Below are 24,808 nucleotides of genomic sequence, written 5' to 3'. Positions count from 1 at the left end.
AGTCGCGGTCATAAGACAAGACATTTCAGAGTTTATAGTCACTGTTGCCAACTAAAATTCATCAAATTACTGTTAATCCAAATCTCCCTGAACTCACGCAAGTATCTGTTGGCCAAAATCTCTGAGGTCTAAAAAGTGAGGAACATCGAGCAGAAGACTTCGGATGACTCTGGTCACCTACCACCTTCTGCATCTCCACCTCAGAGCACTGGGGCTGGCTTTCAAAATGGGACTGATGCGACAGTGCCGGGAGCCTGGGTGATGCTCAAGCTGTAATATGACTGGGGTATAGTAGTGTGCAATGCAGAGTGCATTGCAGCCATTGGTACGGGTATACGTGTCATCGGCAGTACCTGCTGCAGAATCCAATCGCCGGCCACATAGCTCAGTATTTTCAGCACTTCATTACACTGAATACATCAACAAGGTGTGGGCTTTCTGCAGGGCGCACGTGGCTGAACCCTTCTCCTGCCGGATGAAGTTGCCACAGGAAAGTTCTGAAACAGACCGTGCCAGCCGGTGATGGCTGTGGCGAGAGTAAAGGCAATGGCATAGATACTTGACTCACTGGTAGTGCCATACCATCACTCAAGCAATGCTGCCACCTTGTTACGAGCCTGTTCAGAGAGAAGCTTAATTGGGACTAAAGGTTATGGAAGGTTGTTTTCAACCAATCAAGGTGGGGCTGGAAGATAGACAAACAGTAGAAATCAGAATAACCATGAAATATGCAAATAATCTGCATTGAATTGCATTATGCATACGTGTAGCCCACAACTACTCATTTTGCATATCCTGATAACCTAAAACCTTACTAGAATGCATGATTTGGTGGGTCTTTGAGCCTTAGCACCTCACACAGGGCCTGATTTACAAAAGCGTTTTCAATGGGAACATTCCATTGAAAAATGCTTTGTAAATCAGGCACATAGAGTTGGCACCTGAGAGGTTATGTCCAGGTGTCCTGGATCTGAAACCTAGGGGAATAGGTCACACGCCTTCCCATTCTTCCATAAAAAGTCATGTTGCGCCACTATCATCAACTCATTGAAAATATAATTGGTAGACGCTCGGATTAAGGACCTCATTGGAAATAGCAAAGAACGTTAGATTGGGCCCAAATTCCATCCTCTCCATTTCGAGTTTCTAGAAGCTTGAATGCAAACATCAAACCTGATTTCTCCGATGTGATCATGAAGTACATTTTGTGGATGAAAATTTTCAAAAACTGCAACCAAAATCCCCATCCAGGAAAGCCAAAAATACAGCCACTACAAAGTCTAATTGGCTCCACACCACACCCACAACATGCCCACAACATGCTGCCCCAACGCAACAGAAAAGTTTCATCTTAGAGGTAGGGGCGAAGGAATGACTGAAAAATGCCATTTGAGTGGAAATTATTTCCTATCCATTTACAGGGGTGTCTGCCCTTAACCCTTTACGAGCATGTAGTGGATCCTGTAACAGGCTATGATTTTTCCCACAAATCTAGGCGCGCAGCACACCTCCACCTGCTCTCCCCTCTACCCCCTCCCCCCCCCCCCGATTCAAACTGCAGAAAGCGGGGGCAGCAGCTTCCCAGTAGTAGCGGCCAGACGCTGGAACACACTGCCAGCCACACTCAGGTCAGAAGCCTCCTTCTGGACATTTCGCAAACACCTAAAACCTTGGCTCTTCAATCAGGAACTTCAATAATAAACGTAGTGTTTAGTATGAATAATGGTATTTACAACCTTGCTCACCATAACTTAAGCTGACCAACCCCTGTATATTTATGCCTCTCTACATCTGTAATGATGTAACTTATTTTTTATACTTTTCAGGTATATGTGTAACTATGTAACCTGTGTGTTTTTACTTGTCAGGAATAGCGCCCAGATGCCTTTGAGTTGGGTGCCCTCTACAAATTGTGAAATAAATAAATAAATAAATAACCTCACGTAGCAAGGACATAGGAGTGCAAATACATTGTTATAGACTTATAAACTTGTACTGGTGTGATTATGTCTTGTATTGCTGTTTAATCAAAATAAATAAAACATTTTCAAAATAATCATAGTCTGATGGGGATACAAATCATCAGTGGAGTACACGTTATGTGTCAGGAAAGCAGCAGTGGTCAAACGTTCAAATGCCTTTCAGCCAATGTAATCTTATAATTGTTTTTATTTTAAAATGTAAATTTATGAACTTTAAAAAGGAAATCCGATGTAGTTTATTTCCAAATATTCTGTATCTGGTTCAGCAATCTTTAAAAACACAAACTATAAAGTTTTAAAAAATAATCTATCACCCAGGCATCTCCTGAACATAAGCAGCAGATGGGCTATATGAAGGGTTCGGAGCTGAAGGGGTTATTCATGTGAATACTGTGATTGGTCAACAATAACATATTTTGGGCCTTAATACATGACAGAAATGCAAGGAGCTTCTCTTTGCAATGATTGCATAATGCCTGACTGCCTGAATGCCCTTCTGAGTGATTGATTGCCTAAATGTGACCCAGCAGAGAAAATGGGAGATCAACGGTACATCTGGGGGCCTCTCACTGCTAGAAATCGTCCTTAAGCTGAAGTTGATACTTCATGCTTACACTCGAAGCCCAGCAGGTAGAAGAAGGTGAACCGCTGGTCCCTTCCATGTAATCTGAAAGCTGCTGTGCCTTCCAGAACTGATCCAAGAGAGGACCTGTTAAGGAGACCTCTCCCCAAGCTATGAGGGACCATCGTGCACAAGCTGATCTTTGCCAAAGCTCCCTGGTAGACAGACATACGAAGAGGAGAACGAAGAAAAGTACTGGACAGCCGTCCACTGTCGCCGACCGCCGTCGCTGACCGGAGCCGGTGTGCTCCCTTTTGCCTAGGAACATTTGATCCAAGGACTCACTTGTTCATCGTCGTTGACCGCTTTCATCCTGCCGGAGAAAGTCAAGGTCGCCGACGACCAAGGAGAATCCGCCGGTGGGTTAGCCCGCCACCCAAAGACCTCAGAGACCTGACGAAGCTATTGAAGCCAGCCGTGGTCACATCCCGCTCATCGACGCCAAACGCAGTTGACCCGACACCCTTGCTGGGCCAAAGTTCTTCACTAACTCTTTGCGGAAACGAACCATCGTCGTCGAGGTGCACTGCACGCCTTCTTTGTTGCAGGATGTTTTCGATCACTCATCTATGAGCACCGCAAGGAACAAAGCTGCTGCCTCAACGACAATGTTCACCCTTTCTTCATCTTAAAAGTTCGACGACCCATGGCTCCTGCTTGAAAGGGAGTGCACTCAAGAAGGGACCGTCGAATCCCCGACAAAGAACTCTACAACACAAGGTACATTTGAGTTGCAGAACCACAGAAGAAGATCAGACTCTAGTAGACAATATATGGACTGGGCTTGTAGTGTATCTTCATTTACAGGTTGCCCAGGTGGGAGGATCCTCATACAGAACTGTGTCTGGTTGGTAGGGATTCAGTATTGTGCCAAGTTTCTAATCAACTTGTCTTCCTCCTAAATCTATGGTTCTTATTGTTTTTCGGTGTTGATTCGTATGCTATTTGAACTGAGTACAGTGGATGCATTTTAATGGAATCCGAGTAATCGTTGTACCACCTAGAATTGTATATAATTACCATCTTAGAATTGTCGGAGCACAAAGTGTATTATCGTGATAGTGTACATAACATCAAATCTTATTTATATAAAGACTGTGTTTTAACTAACATAGTGTTTTGACATTCCTTTCTGGGTCCTTGGGGACTACACTGTACTTAAGAACCATCCCGCATCACCTCCTGAGAAGCTAGGCCTTGATCGCTCGACCATAGCTACCCTATAGAGAATCTTGGCTGGGGTCCTCTGTGCCTCTCCTCTGCCATATAGCGAACAGGAGTACAGACGCCCCCCACCAGGGGTTGCTTTACACCAATCACCTGCAAGCCTTTGCCTAGAAAAGAAGGGGTCACCCACCACTTCTTTGAATCATCTTGGGAATCATCCTGAAGCATCTTTGGATCATCAATTGAGATTATTTTGTTGGACCCTGCTGAGAGAGCAGTCCTCTCTGAAGTCCTCCAGTTTTGAGGTGAAGGTGGTTTTCCAAGGCCGAGACCAGCCTTGTCCCCTAACCATCCCCAGGGACCACTTGGGGTGATCTGCTACTGGAACAGGACCTGCCTCTCTGCCAGCCACAGCAGTATCCAGGATCGCACTGTGTTGGAGGACCCCTGCTGCTGCTGTGTGCCAGCTGGCCCCTACCCTGTGTTTGGGAGCCTGAGAACAATGACTTATCTTCTCTCTGAGTCCCTGAAGTAGACCTCACAGCAACCTAAGAAGTGACCTGCTGCTGGAGCAAGACAGCCTCTCTGCCAGCCACAGCGGTTACCAGGACCTCACTACGTGGGAGGATACCGGCAGTTGTGTACTAGCCTCCCCCGTGTTTGGGAGCATGAGAAAGGGACTCGTCTTGTCCCTGAGCCCCTGGATTGGGACTCACAGCAACCTGAGAGCCAAGACAGCCGAGATCCTAGTGTTTTTCATCATTACACTGTGTGTAGCATGTTTCATGAACTTTTCAACACATTTGAACCAGCAGGACCCACCATTGGTGGCTTTTACTTTCTCCCAATCTTCCCGAAGCACCAAGAAGTGTGGTTCGGTGATGACGAACCACCAAGAACTGCAAAGAAGGTATTATTGACTGCTAACCGTCCCTTGGTCCATTTTACTGGTTAGGTAACTTTGAACACTTTTTGCTCACAAGTACAAATCCTTTTCCAAGAACATTGTTGCTTTTATTTGCCTTTCACCCCTGAATCATGTCTCAGAGTGTTGCATCTACTCTCTTGGCTTATTCTGTGTTCTTCCCTCATGGGTGGGTTTTGTGTAGTGTTTTTCTAGTAAGTTAGTATTGTACATGGTGTGCCTGATCTGACGTCAGTAGGATACAAAACTGGCCTGCGAGCCAGGAGCTGTTGAGCGGTCCTCGGATTTCTTCTATCTTTGTACTGATCCCTGTTGGTTTTGGCTGTAATAAACCGAGTTGAACTTGCTGTCTGTCTGTGTGTACGTTCCTACTGGGGGAAGGTGTTGGGGCCTTCCACGGGTTCCTTGAGTCCGCAAACTCCTAGTAGCCTTCAAACCTACCTGGGAGTTTGTCTGCAATGCCTTGATTGGACATTGCTTTATTTTGGACGCTATACTGCTATACTTGGCTGTTTGGGTTGCTACTAAACCACATTCACACCCCTCTCAAGAGTATAGCATTTCCTCGGCCACGTTATCTCAAAATGTGCCTTTTTTACCTTTATGATTGTGTTGGCTCTTGGTTTGTAGAAGTGTGAGGGCTGAGTGGGTGTTTTAGCCTCTACTACAAACCAGTGCAGAAGTCAATTTGTGACACGTGTGCATGTGTGAGTGCATGTGCGATGGAGGTTGCATCTACAAGGAGGATTTGATAACCGACTTGAAGAGAAGGCAACAGCTCCATCAGCGGGTTGAGGTAGAGTTTTCCTTACAGCCTAATAACAAGGTCTAGAAAAGAAGGTTAAATACTGATGCATTTAGTTTTTAGGCGGATGGGCAGAAAACAATGTCCAATAGTAATACTAGCAGGCAGTTTAGGGCACCAACGGATAGATATTGACTGGAGATCATGATAACGCCCTCAACGTCTTGTCAGAATTCGCACTTCGGCCCTGCTTTACCAATATGAATTAATTGCATACTGCAAGTCAGCAAATTGTTAATTCTTAAATGTTATTTAAGTTTGTGTGAACAACAGTAAAAGACAGAGAACACCACGTCCTGATTGAAAATGATTTTCACTATATTACAAATATGAACGTTTCACATAGTTTTCGAAAGGACCTCAGCGATGACCGCTAATTTACATAAGGGAAAATGCACTCCATTCCTCAGTGGTGAATTCCAGGAATTTTTGTTCTGAATCTGGGCTCTCGCTTTCCCAGCTGGAAATCTCCCAACTTTTCATTCTGATGTAAGCCCCCATTTGAGGTTAACTTTGTTGTGTTTTCTTTGCGCGGACAATTCTTCGAATAAAAAACGCATCTCGAAATATTTGGCACTTCTCGCCGACCCGTAGACGGCTTCCAAAGTTTGAGTCACGCTTCATTTTTCCGAGCTCAGAACTACGTGAACCGTATTTACGGCACCCCTGAGAACTAAGGGTTTGGTCTGAACCTTCACATGTGTATCTTGGTCTAAGAACAATCGCTGGAGGGCTCCAAGCCCAAGTTGGGAAGCTGTCAGGAAATTGATATACGACAGGGGTTTGATTAATTACAAGGAACTGGCTGCGAGCGCTTGACAGGCTCTAAAGAGAGTGACTAATGTGTGAAAAGCTTGCTCCGAGCCCATGCAAGCGACTGCACTCATGCCTGCTTGTCAGACATCACTTCTGCGCATGCGGAGCACGGTGCGTCGCGGTGTACACAGAAACGCAGATATCTCTCATCAGTGAGGAACATCTGCCTTCTGGATTCTGATTTACTTACTTACCTTACTTACTTAGTGAATTTGCACTGCTGAAAAGTGACTTTGCACTGTCGACACAAACCCTGATTTATGGAACTGTGCAAAGTGTATTTTTGCCGGGCAAAGTCATTTCGTATTGGGCCCTTTGTGTCTTGGGCCCTTTGTGTCTGTCCAGTAGATATATGTAAGGTTGGACAAACTTTCCTAAAAGTGACCCCGTTAATATTGATCGTCCGAGAGTCCAAATTTCAGTGACCAGTCAGTGGGTGACTTTTGAGTGATGTGAACCATTCACTCCAGCAACTCAAAAGCTCCCCTTTCCCCTATTCCAGACCCGCTGCTGGTCTCCATGGTCCCCATCTCCTCCCCCAGCAGCCTAGCACTATCTAGCGATAATGTACATGCATTTTCCATTTCCATCACAAGAGCACTGGAGATTAAAAAATAAAAGATAACATGCCTCACTGGGTCCCAGCAGGGCAGGGGGGCTGGGCGGGTCATGTTATAAGGCCCTGTGAAAAATGGTAGTAGAATTGCCTCACTCGCAGGGTCCTAACTTCATACTACTACATGAGCTGGAACTCATCCTGCGATGGCAAACTACCACACATTAGGGGGATTTGGGGAATACCCGATCATGCTCGTCCAGCATTCAACAGAAATCTACGTGTACGGGGTAACACAGCACGAGACAGAAGAAGACAAATATTTATTTTTGCCATACCTCACACCCACTCACATTTGCAAACTCTTTTTAGCACCACACACTGACTGCGGGCACACTGTGTAGGTTTGCCTCAGTATATGAATTGTTCGCCCCAGTTTAATCACTGCCTTATGGCATGACTTGTTTGCCCTAGTTTAAATGTTGCCATAGCATCTGAGACTAACTGTTGGCCCATTGTAAGAATTGTTTTCTCCCCTAGATGTGTTTCCTGGCTGTATTCTGTGCGCCCGTATGCAGCATCCTGCAGTCATTGTTTGCTCAGAGTGTGATAACTGTCCGCCCTGGCACTAACACTCTCTTCTTCATGCCCAAGCACACTATATGCGGATCAACTATGCCACTAGCACACATCAGTTCAAAATCCTTGCCTACAGACATCGAACAACAGAGCTCTACACCTCTGCAACCAACGTACAAAGCAAAGCCCTCGCCAATGCAGCCTAGCACAATGGGTATTAGCATACGTGGCCGAATAACATTTCACCTTTTCGTTTTGAACGAATTTGTTTGATTTTTTTGGATCAAAATTCGGTCAAATTGAATTAAATATATATATATGGGGTGGGGTAAGGGTATACGCAGGGGGCTGTGGTGGGTCTCCACCTGCATTTTCAACCAAAAAAAGAGCAAATAAAATGTGGTCAATGTGAAAAGGTGAAATATTTTTGACCGAGTAGTAGACCCAAACCGCACAATGGGCACATGAAGCTACGCTCTAGGCTAAAGATGCCTCTATGCCCCTGCATATAGGTCACATGCCCCCCACCCCCCACATATAGAACAGACCTGCACACAGCACCTGGGTGCTTTCAGTTTGCAAGCATCAAAGCTGCAGCAAGGCTTTCTTGCATTTTCCTTCTCGCTGCCCCACACCCACCCTGACTCACTAACATAGCCCATCCCTCTCTTTCCCATCCAGCAAAGCTGCTGGTATAAATCCCAGAAACACAGGATAACGTAACATAACCAGATCACAGCATAGCTGCGGCATGCACAGAAGTGCCAACGTGTCTTACAGACATATTCCTTTCCACGCAATGTTTCAAATCCGACATAAAGAGACATGGCCTCTTCGGTATTTCCTCCAGAGACTTAAATGGGATGTTTAGAAAGATGCCTTAAAGCACGTGATGTTGAAATCGGGCCCTCTTTTCTATTAGGCTGCAGGAACCTATAGAAGTGAGATGGGAGTGAGGGGGCAAAGGTGTTGCTCAGAGTGCAACATATCAGAGTTTGAAGCAAGGGTGCATATTTCAGCCTCCCTTGACCAACTGCATGCAACGCTTGTGCTGCAATGCAGGTTTTCCGGCAGTAAAGAACTCATCCATTGTATGGGGGCTGTGGAAAGTGCTCTTTCCTCTGCAGCGGAAAAATCTTCCCATAATTTACCCAGGAGAGACAAGGAAGCTTTGTCATTAGAAAAAATGCTGGCTAACCACCAGATTACAATCCATAATGTTGACCCAACACACAATAAGGGCCACATCTCGGACTGGGTCGGTAGCAGTAACATATCTGTCGAAGATATTTTGACCACACTATGTATCTGGTCGGACCACTTTTTCGTCACCTGTGTTTTACGGCTTCCAGCCCTTGCACGTAGAGCGCATGTTCCTATGCATCCAGTTAGAGTCTGAAATTTAAAAAATATAACCACACCTGTCCTAGCTGACTACCTACATTCTTTGATGACCTTAACCAAGGATACCGATGATCTTGAGTCATTAATAGATAATTATAATAAACTGACCACTGATATGCTTGATTAATTCGCTCCGATGAAAGATAAATTGGTCAGAGATTTACGTAATCGTCAGAAATGGTTCTCCCCTTCTCTGGTTGATCTCAGAGCAAGTAAAAGGCAGGCTGAGCACACCTGGCGCAAAGATAGCTCCATGGCCAACATGTCGGACTGGAAGCTAAAAGAGAAGTAGTACAAATTAGAATTTCAAGAGGCCAAGAAAACCTATTATAGTGATCAAATGAATTCTGCAGGTGATCAGAATAAAGAACTTTTTTGCCTTTTTAGATCTTGGGAAAAACCCACCGTTTGTGGTTCCACTATTAAACATACTATTGAGGACTGCAATCGAGTGCAGAAAGCTTTTACTGATAAATTACGCAAAGCCCAAGATAAAATTAAGCAGGAAACACTGACTCTCCCATTGTCTACAGTTAAAACTATATTGTTGTAAGACATCACAATCTGATGCTAAACTAACTGATACTAAACAAAACTCTATGCCCAATACTGCCACTAAAATTGAACACGCTTTTGGTTTCACCTTTAAGGAAACTACTGTAGTAGAAATGATTAATATTATGAAATCTATGCGTCCTACCAATTGCCCAGGTGAACTTCTCCCATCCAAAATTATTTTGGAGCAGAAAGAGCAGTTCGCGCCTTTCTTATGTAGATTCACTAATGCCTCTTTTCGGTCAGGCAAAATCCCTTAGCCACTGAAAAATGTTGCAGTTTCACCCCTATTAAAAAAGCTGGATTGGATCCTTCTGATGCTGCCAACCTAAGGCCAATTACGAATACCTTGTTTCTACTCAAACCTATAGACAAGGTTGCAACTATCCAACTGCAGGACTATGTACTGTTGGCTGATATACTTCACACTAAACAGTCAGACTTTAGAAGCCACCATGGCACTGAGACTGCCCTCCTGGACCTGCACACTCTTATGCTTTCTAAGCTGGAAGAAAGTAGGTTGGGGCTGCTGATGCTTTTGGACCTATCAGCAGCCTTTGACCTGCTTGATCATAACATACTTCTTGATAGAAGGCAGTCAGTCGGGGACCTCTCTGCTAATGCCATAGACTGGCTGAGATCGTTTCTAGAGGGTCGTCGATCGCAGGTACACTGGGGGACTGTGCCTCGGAACCACAACTGCTGACCTGTGGAGTTCCACAGGGGGCCTGTCTCTCCCCTTTATTTAGGCACTTTCATGGAGAGTATCTTAGATTGTGACGCTCATGTCGCAGCTATCTCAAAGAGCACCAACTACCATCTTAAAGTGCTCAGACAGGTTGCCCCACTTGTCTCCATCGAAAACCGTACTAAACTGGTGAGAGCTGTTATTCTACCACGTGTGGATTATTGTAATGCTCTCCTATGTGGGGCAAGTAAAGCCAACATCCTTGAACTCCAAAAAGTACAAAATAAAGCTACCCGCATCATCTTCCAGATTAAGTGTTCAGAATCGACTACCGCTGTTAGGGAAAAACTACACTGGCTTCCTGCCCCAAATTCGGTTTAAGCTACTTACTATCTGTCACAAATGCGTCTTTGGGACTGCACCAATCTATCTGAAGGATAAGTGTTTACCAACCCTTAAGAAGACTCAGATCAGCGGAAGATCTCTTACTAGTCCAACATCGTGTGAAATGATCCCGCGGGCTTGGCAGAGCATTTCATATTCAAGGTGCTAAGGCCTGGAATGCGTTGCCGGCTACATTGCGTAAGACCGGGGATCTATTCGCTTTCAGGAAACATTTGAAGGCCTATCTCTTCCATTAGTACTTTTTTTTTTCCTTATAGGTAGCCTGCATTCTTCTGTCTCTCGGTGCCTGGATGCCTATGGGCTTTGGCGCGGTATAAAATAAATAACATAACATAACAGGTGAAAATAAAACTGGGTGCCTATGGTTCCCAACATGCATTAGGGCAGCAGGGACATGCAATCTCATTAATCGCTTAAGAGTCTAAAAGGGTATACAGTTGTTAGCCGACAGGTTTTTTTCTGATTAGGTTGTTAATGAAAAATATTCATCGAAAAAGCTCATTGAAAAATGAAGGGGTGGGTAAGGGGATAAAAAGGGTAGAGGGTTAGGGATAGGGATTAAATAATAGGGAAGGAGGGCGGGGGTGTACCCCCTCGCCACAAATATATACAAACAATCTCAATTAGTTTTTTCTCTGAAACATTTCCGTAAATAAACTCACAGATACAAAAAACTGTTGCCAAAAGAACACAGAACGGTCTAAAAGATATGCATCCTTGATGTTGCTTAATTTCACACAATTTGCCCACCCATATTGAATCATGTCAGCGTTTGGGTATGACCCGGAAGTGATGAAGTCTTGGATGGTCTCTTGGTACAACTTGCTGGATGAAGAACCTTCTTAAATCACATAGTATGGTGGCCAACTTGGTCCTGTCCCTCATAGGAGAGCCGGGGGGAGAGGGGATCCACTTTCTTTGCCACTATCTGGCGAAGGACTCTTTGAAAAGGAAAGAGTCTAAGGGTGGGATTTACAAAGTCTTTTTTCAATGGGGTTTTCCAATTCAAAAGTGGTTTTGTAAATCAGGCCCCAAGTCTTTCCTGAAATTTCGGCGATTCTCTTGAGTGTGTGGCAACCGTCCAGATTATCCCATACCGTGGAGCTCACTCCCTTTACTTTTTCCCTCCATGTTAAGATGCTGTATCATAAAAAGCTATTATCCCCAGAGTGATCCTCAGCAGCTTTTTTATTTTTATTTGATTGCTTATAACTCACGGCAGCCACAGGCATCAGTGCAGTGATTCATGAAGGTGCCACAAACATACCCCGGTAGAGCTGTCTTCAGTGGCACCCTAGGCAAATTGGCTCCATGAAAACGCTTTTATGAATAGATAGATGTCCGTATGGGGCAGATGACACATGTACCAAGCTGCGCAATGAAAGGCGTATTTATATTCACAATGAAAGTTTTTCTGATAATCAGTGTCTTCTAAAAGACTGGTTGAGTCTTGACAATTTTGTGTGTTTATATTTAAATTTACTACCAGTAATTTGTTTGTTTATCCCTTTGACTTGCTGACCACCAGTGTTTCCTAATGCAAATTCAGACATATATATATCCTAAGAGGAAAATAGGGCAACTGTTTAGTCTATGTAAATATGCATCCAAAGGGCAAGTTGGGACTTTCTGAAATTTTTGTATGACCAATAAGGCCGGTTTTATACTGGCGAAAACTCCATAAAGAATCGGTTTCATTATCCTACAGAGGTGTGTTATGCGATTTACTTAATCAAAGTGGGATATCCCAAATTCCACAATTTAGGCATGTAACTGCCTATATGAAATTGAGCCGCTACTGTTGGTTAATCCACGCATCATGAACAAGAACACTTGCAGATGAGTTAAAGGGACGTTTATTTCATGGTGACAAGAACACTCACTCTATATCTGTCTGAAGAGTCATCTTTATTTGTCAATTAAAATGTTGTGTCATTATGAGGAATATGGGGATGTTCCACAGAGCCACTTTACTTGATCTCTTATAATACAATTGAGACTATTGCAAGCGATGGTATCCGGAGAATTCGGGCCTTCGTTACGCATCTAGGAACAGCATGGATAACTATTCAACATTTCCTATTTATAAGCCCTGCCGATATCGACATCTGGAAAAGATACTTAAAACATGGGTATATTCATAGGGCTATATCCAGCCTGTCTACCGCTTTATTCCACTCTAGGTCATTGCCTTCGATAGACATAGACTGTGCATATGCCGTTTCGTGATATCTTGCACATGCTCGTTCTATAAGAATCAAATATTTTAAATACCCTTTGTAATAACTGTCTGGTATAATCAATTTTGCTGTGTCTTGTATGTTCTTGAGTACTATTTTTATGTTGATGAGCAAACACTTAGTGTACACTGTGTTCATAATAAATTATTGGTGTGTGATGTTACATACGTTGATGACGAATGTCAAAAATAAAGCAAAGTGGTGTTGAGGAAATTTGTTCTCAACCTGGACCACATTGATATGGGGCATGCTCTTGGAATAGAGAGTTTCCTGGCATTCACTATGGTGAATGGTTCCAAAATAGAAATCAGAGTGTATAGGGTGACCAGATCAATGCCTGTTATCAGAGAGGCTATTCAGGAAAGCTATAAAAGACCATATAGGTTATGAGTCTGTCTGAACTGCACTCTAGCATCTCCCCTCACATCACAACGCAAGTGAGTCAAATATTTTTTGGGATCCATGAATTGGATGGAATCATCCCTGAATTGTCTGACACTCATCCAAGAGAGTATGGATGCAGAGGACTGAGTTGAATTCAACAGTTTGCCAGATCACCACCTGTGTCAATGCTGGCAGTCAGAGCATAACAGAGCGTTTGTCATGTGTCTGGCACATAGTCATTTAGGTCAGGATGGTCTGCATAGCTTCCATTTCTAAGTATGGTCACAGACTCCTGCATCACAGGCCCCCTACCAAGTTATATGATCGAAGACCAATGGTAGGGCATTGTAGTTAACAGTATATCGTTTCAACTGGACTACACCTACTATGACTGGCACACACCTATCCTCTCCTGCTTTCCTGAGAGCGCTCTAACAGGGTGGGCTATTTCTTTGTCTTTCCTTTTTCTTCAGTTACGCTAACCCCTACCCTACTTAACACAGTACCATTTAGACCTTGAAAACTGCAATGTGTAGGGGAGGTCAACATCTAATGCATGCCTCTCTGAGTAAGACTACACATCCGGTCCTCAGGCAGGCAAATATAACAGGGTCTTTCCAGGAGGAGCTAGTTAAGCTGTAATGCAGTAATGTTTTTCAAAGGCTTCATTCCATCCCTGCCTGAGGAAGTAGAGAAATTCCATGAGAGCTCGCACAATAAATGACTTTGGTAGCCTAAGGCATCAACTTGTTTTCTTTTGGATCAACACTCTATATAAAGTCTGCAGGGACATTGGGGTTCCCTCTGCTCGTAAGGTTCTCTTGATAGAGATAAGATGTGCAGCGGCTATATGTGGTTACTCTCAGCATCTGTTTTGTAAATATAGTTGGAAACAATGTTGCGAAAGCATGGGAAGAATCCCAGAGGAGTGGTCTGCTGATAGTTTTCACATGACAAGATCATGTCATAGTAATGTAAGCATTACAGAGATAAACACACAGCATGCAGAACACAGTCAGAATCAACACGTGTTTCATGCCATTGGCACTTCCACTTTTAAAAAGACTGATTTGGGCATAGAATGGCAAATGAAAGCCTGTTGCTCGCTGACTGCCATCCTACCTAAAATACATACATCACTACAGTCTGACTTCTGTCCAACTAGCACCAAAGAACTACACACATGTCATGACCCTTGACTGATGGTAGGCTTGATCATTCTCATTCTGTTTTTCATGGCAAGTGTTTAGAGACACGCATTCTGCTACTAAGCACTACATGAAACTGAGCAGAACAAATAAGGGCAGAATCGGCAGTGGGCCTCATTACGAGTTGGCTGGTACACAGTAAAAGTGCCGGTAATAAGGTTTACCAGGACTTTTACCAGACCGGCCAAGTACAACTTTGCCGGTAGGGGTGAAGGATTTACCTCCAGCAATAAACTGGACGTAAATCTGACCCCTACAGGAAAATACTGCCTGTCTGATGGGACTCCATTGAATGGGGATTTACCATGTATACCGGCACTCAACAAGTGCCAGTAACGGTAATTGATATTGATATTTTATTTGTATCGCGCTCGTACACAAGTGTTTCAGAGCACGGGAATATATATTGCGTTTGCCACCGGAATACCGTCAGATTTCCCACCGGAATACCGAAAAACCTGTAATGAGGCCCACTTGTCTGCTAAATTACACTTCTGTGAATTCCCTCACACCAATATCTATCAGGCTCAACACCCGACCCAATAAAGAAAGAGCGGGCAAACAAAAACTTGCAACAAAATGACATCAAACACGAAGTCTAGTGGAAATTTAGACGCAGGAAATCTTCCAAGTTCAAAGTGAATGAACAAGAAAGTGGCAGCACTGCCCGGTCAAAACTAAACACATCAACCAGCAGATACACACAAGACACTGTGTACACAATAAACTGAAAGACCACTAGTGCAAACCGAATGCGCAAAGTAGCATACTGTATTATAGGTCACACATTGTGCACCTACACGTCACACCGCCATCTCAGCAGATTAATGCCACCTGGCCGTATTCTGGAGCTTCCTACCCAATTGTTGGCTTCATTCATAAGGTGCCCTGGGCCTACTTCACAGAATGCCAACATCATACAACATTTCGAAACAGTTCCCATTAACTTTGTGTGGTGGTGCAACGTGTCTGTGAAAGAGGCGTCGGCACATCCACAGTGAGAAGAGGGCAGGAGCATCCTACCTCTCGCTCCTTCAGCTTCATGGCGAGGACCAGCTGATGCCTGTGGTTGGTGAGAGCCTCCCGATAGTTCCCCTTGGAGAAGAATGCCGAGCCTAAGTTGCCATGGGCCCTGCATTCGCCTGTCTGGTCACCTGGAACAAACACAAGCAAGCCGAACATCAGGCCACCAGTACAGAGAGAAGAAGAAATACAAATGTGGTAACTCCTGTAATGCGTATTACATGCTTTCCAGCGCCCAGATACCCACGGGTTCGGCACGCTCTACAAATGTTAAATAAATAAATAAATCCGTGAACACAGTGAGCGGAGTGTACAATGAGAGGTTGCAAGCCAGACATATGGCGTTACTCTTCCATTTTGCACTCCAGCTCATTTTTGTGCCTTTCCAAGGTGTAAGAGGGGCACAAAGTAGGGTTTGCATCTCAGCTTTGCTTTCTTCCTCCATCTAGGAAGTGCACAAGGATTTACGCCTGCATGAGATTTTCATGCAGACATACAAACCACTGGATACCTATAGAATCTGCTGCCTACTAGAATCACTAAATTGGTAGGGAGATCTCATAGGAATGCATTATTAAACACTGCCTGCAAAGCGTAATTTGCGGGCAGCATTCATGTTGTTGAAAAACAGAGCGTACAACTGATTTTGTCTTGTTTTACTCTTCACAATTAGACTTCATCCTGCAAACTGTGAAAATTGCATGCATGGTCCCCAGCAGCACATAAGTGCTACATTGGAGGGCCCTTGCATGCAATTTGCAACCCCAACGTATATTAATGACGAAATTTGCAAAACAATCTATTATTTTTGAAACTACTTAAGTATTACAGCACCAACTGCAATTCACAGGAGTCACATTTACTCCATGGTCTCGGGATGTGACGCTGTCGAGATGAAGTCAGAATCTACACCTTCCCAGGATCAGATAGACTGTGCAAGTCACTTTAAAAAAAAAAAATTCCAGTATGCTTTTTTGATCTTTTTTATTTATTCTACTTACTCTTGAGTCTCTGCGCTATATTGTGCAATCGCTCATCCTCTTGTTTCATGAATCATCGTAGGGGCGCATTGAATGCTCTTCACAAATAAATGGAATGCTATGGGATGGCCAAATAAATGTGAACACAGTCCATCTAGTTCAGGAGTCTGCAACCTTCTGATCTCAAGATGTGTTGGACTACAAATCCCATCAGGACTAACTAGCCACAGCACAGTCAATGGTGAGGGACAGTAGGAGTCCAAAAGATCTGGAGAGCCGCAGATTGCAGACCCCGGATCTAGTTGTTTACATAGTGAGCAGTTATCCTGAAAACCTGTAAGATTTAACTGCAGCAACAGATTCTACGAACCAGCATTTGATTTGCCTCAGTCAAGCAAGTCAAGGTAACTTAAATTCCATGCAGTAGTTGGCGCCACATTTGGCATTCGCCGCAGAGGTCAAAGAGAGTAAAAGGTTACCTAAAGTCTTGGCTACTTCCAAGTCCTGTTGCATGTATCCAGTGCTTTTCTCTGTGTTCCCAAGAGACCAGTACGCGCTGCTCAGAGCCGAGAAGACAGATCCCCTCAGTTTCAAACTGCAAGTCCCGATTTTCAGTGCAGCCTCTAAAACCACCACGGACGCCCCATGATGCCCTGCAGTCAAGAGCTCTTGTCCAATCACTGACACCACAACAAAGGGGCTTTTGTCCAGCTTCATCTTCTGAAGTTGCTGATAGGTCGGCTCCAGAGACTCTGTGATTTGGAGACAAAAGTGAATTTTGTTAAAGACCCGAACCATTTCAGAGCAAGGTATAGTACAGTGAGCACGGGACAATTTTTTATCTTACTTTATTTATTCATAATGCGCCACAGCCCTCGGGCATCAGGGCGCACATTCACACAGAGACATTTCAGAGATAACGGAACAAGCAAAGATCATCAGTGTTCAGGGAGAACCTTTATTCATATAGTCATGTTTTCAGGTGTTTCCTGAGTACCAGGTGTTTTCCTTCTGTGCGCACGCTCACAGGAAGAGCATTCCACGTGTGAGCAGCTGGAACGGGGAGCGATCTGCCCTTGCCTCTCGTTCTTTTAATGCGAGGGACAGAGAGCAGTTAGGCCGTGCCGGATCCTAAGGACCTGCTGGGTTTGTGTCGCATCAGCGTTTGTTTTAGGTATTGGGCGGCATTTCCATAAAGTCAGAGTCAATGAGAGAGTTGGAAACTGTATCCTTTTCTCCACTGGTAGCCATACATGTTTTCTCAATTTTTACAATCTGACTTATTTTTTTATTTTTTTTATTAGTAATGACTACAGTTTTAGTTACAAACACGTTTCATTTGATGATAAAAAAAATGTAAGAAGAAAGAGAAAAGGAGGAGAAATTAACAGGAAAAGGAGAAAAAAGAAATGTCAGAACCAGAATATTTAGGCAAATAATTAGATTGTCATCTTGATCTTAGTGGTTACATTTCTGTAAATTCTTGGCCGCTGTATTTAATGCAGTAAGTTTTCTTTATAATTTAGTAGTGATCGGTGTAATCAATTGAGTCTTTCCGAAAACGTGAAAAAAGTATAGCAAAGGCAGTGACACAACATGGCCAACAAAATAAGAATTTGAACGGTGTGTGCTGCTGGGGCAGTTTGATCAACATGGTGTATCTATAGATGGTATTGTTTGGCCAAGCCCATGCAGAGGTATGTTTTATGTGACCTTTTCTTTCAATGGACAACAGTACAACGTGAATCATATCTGTATTTGCACTCCTGGCAGAGGCACCAGCAAATCAGGAGCTCAAGAACAGCAGCGGAATCTGCCCGAAATTTCTCGCATTCTTCCCTGGCCACCTCTGCCTCCCCCGTAGGTCTGTCATATTTGATTGGACCATCCCTCAATGACCCGCTTTAAACGCCCGTCCCCCCACCCTCTGAATCCCACTATGCTCCCCTCTTCCCTTTTGACCCACTTACCTGTGTCCATGCCCGACTCACGACCTCGCCTCCCACCGTCATCCATGTCCCACATGGCTGCCACAGAAATAGTAAAGGGACTTACTCCCTTTACTATTTCCATGGTGGCCATACTGATTTGTTGTTTGGGGAAATTGGGCATGCGCCATAGGCGTGGAGCCTATTTTCATTTAAAAAAGCAAGTAGCACCCTGCATGTTTTCCCCCTGTGCTAACAGCGCTAACTCCTGTTTTGGGGGGCAGCCTCGGCTGATAACTGCCCTGAAACCATGCTGAGGCCCGTGCTTCGCTCGTATTTGTTTTAGGTTCAGCTGGTGGGCTGTTACCAGCCATGTACACCCCCAAATGTGGGGATTAACAATTAAGTATGATAAGGGCCATTCCTGCCCTTGCAGCCTAGCAGTCAAGGTGATACTCATGCTCGCCTGAAACCATCAGGTTTTTCATGATGCTAGGGCGACATATGAATACTCATTATGGAACTCAAGGGTTCAAGCACAAACTCAAGAAGTTATATGATGCGCTGTCTGGAAGAGCCAGGCGTTACCACTCACCTAGGGGGTCTTAGACCTGTGTAAGTGCTGCATCTTGAACCTTCAGATTGGTTGGACAATGCAGGAGGATGTAGTGGAAACAAAGAAAGGCCTCACACGGAGCGACTAATGTTCTGATAGTGAGTGAGCTACAGCAGAAGCTGCACCCATGCAAACAAAGCCGATCCTCCCCAGAAGACAAAACAACTTTGGGGCTGAGGATCCCCAGAATATATATATATATATATTTTAAACTCGTATCTGTTTATTGAAGACCAGACAATCACAGATTCTGCACGATGATATTAGAGATGTGGGCCTTCCCAATTGACAAAATCCAACCAGAGGTAAGCCAAAATCTACCCCTCAGCAAAGAAAGGGAGGCAGCAGCAGAAACACACTTGCACAATGTGGAGAGATGCATTGCCCAGGAGACGACTACATCAAAATATAGAAAATAGGAAAGTGGGTCTAGTGTGTCCTTAAATTTTCCAAGGAAGAAGAAGCATTCGGCTGCTGCACAGAAGACACAATACTCTCCCTGATTGGCCAAAGGGCTAAGTGAATTTGCCCACTGTCAGTAGTCAGAAAGAAGGTTGATTGGTTTTCAAATGAAACAAGCTTTCCCTTCAAGATCCTTAGCTGGAACGCTAGGTGTAGCAATAGCTACTTTGAAACAACAGCTTTTCCTGGTAGGGTGGGAGAGACCTCTGATTTAGTTAGAGCTGCTTCCTCACAATCTTCAAATCCTGATTGGTGACATCAAGCAACAGGAAGTGGAATCTCCTTCTTGAAGCTCTGGCATCCTTCGGAACAATCCTCCATAAACACCTTCAAAGCAGTGTCCTCTTTGCGTAAATGCTACAGATCCCGCTTCTTCCTTGCACAGGCGCTATATACATGTACCCATGCATTCTCTCACTTCAGACAGGTCCACAGCAAACCCTCCGATGCAAACCTGGGCCCTCCTGGGATGCTGTGTGCAGGGCCACCAGGAATGTGGAATCAGATGAATCCACACATCTGATCACTGGCAGTCACATGAATATTTTCTGGAGTAGTATGTGTACCCACACACATGTTCCTGGGCAGAATGGGAATGTTATGTATTGCTGTAACAAATACAGTTCACTAAGTCTAAGTTCTTCATCGTATGGAATAGCAGGATATCCTTCATCAAGATTAATTAGACTTAGCCGTTGGCATGGCCGCTGGGTGGTGATCGACAAGCACACCCTAGATAGGTTGGAATGATTCAGTGATGCACAACGCTAAAGATTGGTGACAGGTTCTTCTGTGGGCCTGTCCGCAGAGATGGCAGCAAACATGAGGTCGGCAACAATGGAGGGAACCCCTAAGCGTGACGTCAGCACAGTGCTGGGAATACCTGGGTCGAAAACAGTCCCATTTGATTTTGCGCCGGAACCTTTGTCCAGGAGACATGTGGTCAGGCTACAACAATGAAGGTCTCTTTTCATTTTCAACGCATATGTCTCATGATCAAAGGCATGCCAACACATCAAAGTGTGTGCAAACACACCACCACGCAAAGCAAGGTTTAGCAGATCATTTAGTGATCAAAGCCCCTTTACCTTTCCTTATTGTTTTTTCATGACACGTGTTTAGGGGATAAACCTGAGCAAACTCTTTCAGAAATCCCATTAATGCTTTCAATATGTCCAGCTCGAAAAACAGCATTAAGGGTTAACCTGGAATCTCGGAATATATTGGAAGTGGATGGTTAGACGCCTCTGTGCAACAGTGGGAACGCCATGAAAAGCAGCAGGCACCACTTCCTGAGGGCATGAGGGCCGGCGGACTAGTGATCAGAACGCGAAGTCTACGAAAAGGTGAAACAAACAAAGGACTTGCCCCTGTGCTGAAGGGTGATTGTGAACACAAATGAGGGACGCCAGGACGTCAGAGGACATGAGCCAATCACTGCTTAATAATACGTTTCATGTAATGATATGATCAATTATTTATAATGCGCTTAATACCCAGAGGTTTCTAAGCGCGGACTCGGGATAGAACCTGTGTTGCTCCGTGTTGTCTTGAATCCAAGCCGAGCACGTTGCCCCTGAGCTATCCTCCCGAGACTAATAACGGAATCAACTTTTATTTAGCACTTTATGCCAAATGTCCTCCGTATCCTAAGCGCTGCATACGATGGCCAGGGGTGCCTGCATGAATGGGTGCAACATTCCAGTTCTCCAAAATGTCAGAATAGTAATGCTGATTGCCAGAAGCATGAGTCAATACAGTGATCTGCCCTTGGGGGGAGGGAGGGAGGCACATAGCATGAAAGTGTTGACCGTGATGTGAACTGTATACATTCAGAATTCGATCGCACATGATTGGCCCTCCATGACAACCTTTCAGCAGGACAGGGTGAGAACAATTGGCGTTTACCCTTTACCCTTTGAGTTCCTGATGTGACCCCCACAGCAGCCGCAGGACAGTGATGTCAGAGAACCAGTCCCTCCTTCCAGCCCCAGCATTGAGAAGGTTACATCGGGTTTGGGTCCCCAGATTCCCTCAAATATGCCCTTCATAATACCAGGATAAATCCGTCACACTCACTTCCATCTTTTTAAGAGTAACTCATCCATTAGATGAACTAACTTCACAGCTGTGCCCAAGTCCCCAGCACCCTTTTCCCCAATTACTTTGGGACAGGGGGTGGTACTGTATGTATTTATTTATTTATTTATTATGCATTTGCCGTCCTACTTTAGGGAGAGCAGCTATATGAATTCTGAGAACCTAAAAGGGTTGAATTGGCCTTGTGACTTGAACTACAGCCTTGGCCTTTGTGCTTCCCTATGAGATGTGGAACTGATTGCTGTACATTTAGTGTGTGTGCCTTTTCCCCTCAGGCCACCGCATGCAATGAGGCCCCCTCCACATGATGGCAGTGTCCTTGACCAGAGCAGAGCCTGTGGTGGTGCCCGGTTAGAATGAAGGGTGTGTACACCGGGTGAGCATTCCGTTTCCTCCATGCGCGGCAGACTCCAGTGAGCAAGAACTGGGTGCACACAAGTCTTATTGCAATTGAGCGGAGGGACACCGTGGTTCAAACCGTACGACGATCTTTCATCGCCGGATTTTTCAAAGCCTGCCACTTCAACGTGCACTAATGGTGATCAAATGTTTTAGGGGAGGTGGGAAAGGGCAGATAAGGGTTTGGGGGGTTAGGGAATAGGTAAAATAGGTGGCAGAGGGAGGTTTGGGGGGAACCCTCCCTCACCCCAGAAAATGTTTTTAAAAAATCGATGAACATGTCCACGTTGAAATGCCAGGCTTTGAACATTCTGCCGATTAAATGAGATGCAACCGGTTCAAACAATACACAATACTAGTTCCATTGTTTGTTGGCTCTGTCTACCAGGAATTAAAACGTGTCAAGAATCACACTTATTTATTCGGCAGTATGTTGGTCTATTTGTTCTTTTAGATACGGGGGATCCCATTAGCCCCCTCAATAGGCCTGTGTTTGACCAGATATAAACTCTTCTCATTTGCTCTGATGAATTCTTAATTTCATTGAGACATTTTAGGCAGTCTTTGCATCCGACTGAGTGCAAGGTCCAAATCATTCCCCGGTTCCAGAGAGTAGATCCTTTGGTATGGACATTCCCTAAGCCCAGGGAAGACAAGGCGAGTCATTCAGCCTTCCTATGCAGGGTTCACAAGACAAAGAAGCCAGGATGGGGAGGTATCGCCAAAGCCAGCGAGAGAAGGCTATGCTGCCCTGCCCTGAACCGCGCCTTCACTGCCAAGAGTAGAGCTTTCATGCCCTGCCAGGAGGGCGGCCATGGCCTTTAACTGCCCGTGAGCCTGGGCTAAGGCAGGCCCCAGCGAAGCTATGCTTATAGTGTGACCAATAACATATGCTGACATCTGGTTACCCTGTGTGCATTACAGGTCCGAAATAATGCTCTGCTATACACACGCCCATGCACACACGCACAGCTACTGCGCATAGTGTGACCAAGGGAATATACTGACATCTGGGTACCCTGTGTGCATTACAGGTCCGAAATAATGCTCTGCTGTACACACGCCAATGCACACACGCACAGCTACTGCGCATAGTGTGACCAAGGGAATATACTGACATCTGGGTACCCTGTGTGCATTACAGGTCCGAAATAATGCTCTGCTGTACACACGCCCATGCACACACGCACAGCTACTGCGCATAGTGTGACCAAGGGAATATACCGACATCTGGGTACCCTGTGTGCATTACAGGTCCGAAATAATGCTCTGCTGTACACACGCCAATGCACACACGCACAGCTACTGCGCATAGTGTGACCAAGGGAATATACTGTCATCTGGGTACCCTGTGTGCATTACAGGTCTGAAATAATGCTCTGCTCTACACACGCCCATGCACGCACGCACAGCTACTGCGCATAGTGTGACCAAGGGAATATACTGACATCTGGGTACCCTGTGTGCATTACAGGTCCAAAGTAATGCTCTGCTGTACACACGCCCATGCACACACGCACAGCTACTGCGCATAGTGTGACCAAGGGAATATACTGACATCTGGTTACCCTTTGAGTATTACGGGTTCAAAATAATTATTTGTTGTGTGCACACACACACATGCGTACACACAAACAAACTCGCGGCTGTTCTAAAATCGAAAATTCAGATAAGATATACATTTGTATTGGTCACGTTGAATTGAGCTTAGAATATTATTGCTTTTTGTATATCTGTAAAAAATGCCATATTGGGAATTTTAAACTAGGTACATGCCTGTTTATACAGAGGTGTGGGCTGGAATAGCATTTGTCTGAAATATGCTAAATTCCATGGCCCTTCTCCATGTGAAATGACCATGAGGCCTTTTTTTGGATTGGTCTTGAGGGAGCGGCTTACTAATATGTCCAACCAGTCTCCTCTCTATTGCTATTCTGCTCACACAACAGCATGGACCCAGGATTCCATGCCATATACTCCTCATAAAAACAATTGCAAATGCCACCTGCAAGCACCGTGTGCGGATACATGCAGACGTTGCACACCACCTCCCAACTCCATGCAGAAAAGCCACAAATATCACATCCACCGTGGTCATCAGCGTGATCCTATTGCTTTCGCAGTACGGGCTGTGAATGTCTTATGTTGGTCTTACACGTTTTGTTGACTATATTTTTCTGAGACTCGAATGGAAGGGAACCATGTTTTAAATTTGCACATAATTGTGCAGATGACTGTATACTGAAGAAGTGCTCGCAACTCGAAACGCGGAGCGGATCCTCCTGCCGGATTTATCTGCGCGTGGCATGCGCTGTCCTATATGACGGTTATGAAAAGAAAAACGTAATAGTTGTTTGAAGCGAAATTATGGATTAATGATCAGCAATGAGATGAAATTTTATTGGGATATTTTGTTACACTAAATAAGTTGGACACAAAGTTCTCAGGGCGCGTGAATCGTTTTCCGCTTTGGAAGAAGAGTTGTCCGGGGGGAGTACTCTGCGAGACGGCGGCGGCGGCGCGCGCTAATATCATTATATGCGTCTAGACAAGAGAAAATGTATCTTCCCGCAGAGACTGAGAGGTTGCTCCAAATTGCAGGTGCCGCTACAGCGTGTAGTTTTGGCTTCCGGGGCACTGCAGCTTAGTGTACATTATACCAACTCATGAATATGAAACACTGCAAGAAAAAGGGCCTGAATTCCACCAAAGCACGCGCATTAGCCGCATTAAGTCGGGAAGGGGCGGGGTTGCCAATCCATGCAGTGTTCCTATGCTATATAATTATAATGGCTGACACAAATGCTGAAATTAACAAAAGAATGTCAGTGTCCCTTGTTTACAAGACACACTTGCTGTTATACCGGAATCATGTCACTGACCCAACCTCCCTTTCATAACTTTTTCTCAATTTCTTTTCAAGCATCCCTTTATTGGGGCTGAGCAGTTATCCTCCCACCCATT

General features: G+C 44.7%; 1 protein-coding gene across 3 annotated transcripts in view; it reads right to left on the bottom strand.

The window, feature by feature from the left end:
* The window catches only part of TTC28 (tetratricopeptide repeat domain 28), a 1,396,661-nt gene that overhangs the window by 949,238 nt on the left and 422,615 nt on the right, over window positions 1–24,808 (bottom strand). For all 3 annotated transcript variants that reach the window (XM_069619361.1, XM_069619362.1, XM_069619363.1), the window contains exons 3-4: window positions 16,819–17,091; window positions 15,360–15,490 (exon numbers count right to left, since the gene is read on the bottom strand). In XM_069619361.1, the coding sequence (XP_069475462.1) occupies window positions 15,360–15,490; window positions 16,819–17,091 (404 nt within the window). The remainder of the gene's footprint in view (window positions 1–15,359; window positions 15,491–16,818; window positions 17,092–24,808) is intronic.

The sequence above is a fragment of the Ambystoma mexicanum genome, chromosome 10 (genome assembly GCF_040938575.1).
Source record: "Ambystoma mexicanum isolate Mex_15411 chromosome 10, UKY_AmexF1_1, whole genome shotgun sequence".
NCBI lineage: Eukaryota > Metazoa > Chordata > Amphibia > Caudata > Ambystomatidae > Ambystoma > Ambystoma mexicanum.
Note: the sequence above shows the minus strand (reverse complement) of the source record. Positions and strands in the feature narration are given on the sequence as shown.